Source organism: Gracilinanus agilis, unplaced genomic scaffold (assembly GCF_016433145.1).
Source record: "Gracilinanus agilis isolate LMUSP501 unplaced genomic scaffold, AgileGrace unplaced_scaffold55180, whole genome shotgun sequence".
Taxonomy (NCBI): Eukaryota; Metazoa; Chordata; class Mammalia; order Didelphimorphia; family Didelphidae; genus Gracilinanus; species Gracilinanus agilis.
In genome coordinates, this window is record NW_025390444.1 from 7,845 (window position 1) to 9,122 (window position 1,278).

The 1,278-nt window shown below is 54.5% G+C and overlaps 1 gene segment (V, D, J or C); it reads left to right on the plus strand.

Annotated features, from left to right (window-relative positions):
- Positions 1 to 371: 371 nt before the first annotated feature.
- On the plus strand, positions 372 to 903 carry LOC123255997. The segment is given in 2 exon segments: positions 372 to 444; positions 572 to 903. Coding segments are annotated over 2 exon segments (378 nt in total).
- Positions 904 to 1,278: the final 375 nt, after the last annotated feature.

The window sequence follows — 1,278 nt, forward strand, 5'->3', positions numbered from 1 at the left end:
GGTGTGGGTCCTGTAGCCAGCAGGGGACACTGTGGGGCTGGTCCTAGTGGGGCAGGGAGGCCTGGGGAGCCAAGAGGTGTTGGGGGTGATGAGCCCAGCTGGCTGTGCCTGTGGCTACTCTGAGCCGTGTGATTAGTACTGGGTGTTGTCTCAGTTGTGCTGGGCAAAGTTACCCAAGGACGCCCCCTGGTTGAAGGGCTGCCCCACTGGACCTGGGACCCCAAAAGAGGATGCAGGTGTGGTCTAGAGGAGGCTGAACCTTCCCCAGATTTGCATCCATCCCCATCTGTCCTGCAGACACCATCACATGGTAACCAGCAGAGGATAAGAGGGAGCTGAGAGTGGCCAGGCTCAGCTGTGAGCTTTTTGGGGAGCTGAGCTCTTGGGGTCCTCTCACCATGGCTTGGCCTCTTGTTTGCCTCCTGCTGCTCACCTTCTGCTCAGGTCAGGGCTGCTCCCAGAACTCCCCTTGCCTCGTCCTCCAGCCCTGTTCTTGCCTCTCATGAGGATCTCAAAGCACCTTCTAGCTTTCTCCTTGTTCAGGGTCACTAATGAGTTTCTCTGTTTGCAGGCTCCCTCTCCCAGCGTGTGGTAACTCAGCCTTCCTCTGTCTCTGCATCCCCGGGGAGCACAGCCAGACTCTCCTGCACCTTGAGTGGTAGCTACAGTGCTAATGATGTTTATTGGCACCAGCAGAGCCCAGGGAAGGCCCCTCGGTATCTCCTGTATGTCACCAGCAGTGGAAGTATAGGAAAGGCTGATGGGCTCCCTGAGCGCTTCTCAGGCTCTGGCTCTGGGGTCAATAGAGTCCTGTCCATCAGCAACGTCCAGCCTGAGGATGAAGCCGATTATTACTGTCAGTCATATTACTACCCTAGTGGTGGTTTTGCTAATACACAGTGATGCATTCAGTGAGGAAGTTGGACAAAAACCTCCTTCTCAGGTCTGCAGCTGCTTCTCCCTTGTCCCCAGGCTCCTGAGCATATCCAATGTGCTAGTACGGGCAAGTCAGCTTTTCTTTCGGTTTCTGTGTCTTTGACCCTGCTATAGTTCCCTCTGTCTCTCCCAGTCTCTGTCCTTCCCTTCCAGTCTCTTCCTCTCTGTCTCTCTGTTTTTGTCTCTTTCTGTCTCTCCCTCCCCATTTCTGCCTCTCTGTTTTTCTGGCCCTTTCCTTCTGTCTCTCTGTCTCTCTGTCTCTGTCTGTCTTTCTGTCTGTCTGTCTGTCTGTCTGTCTGTCTGTCTGTCTCTCTCTCTCTCTCTCTCTCTCTCTCTCTCATC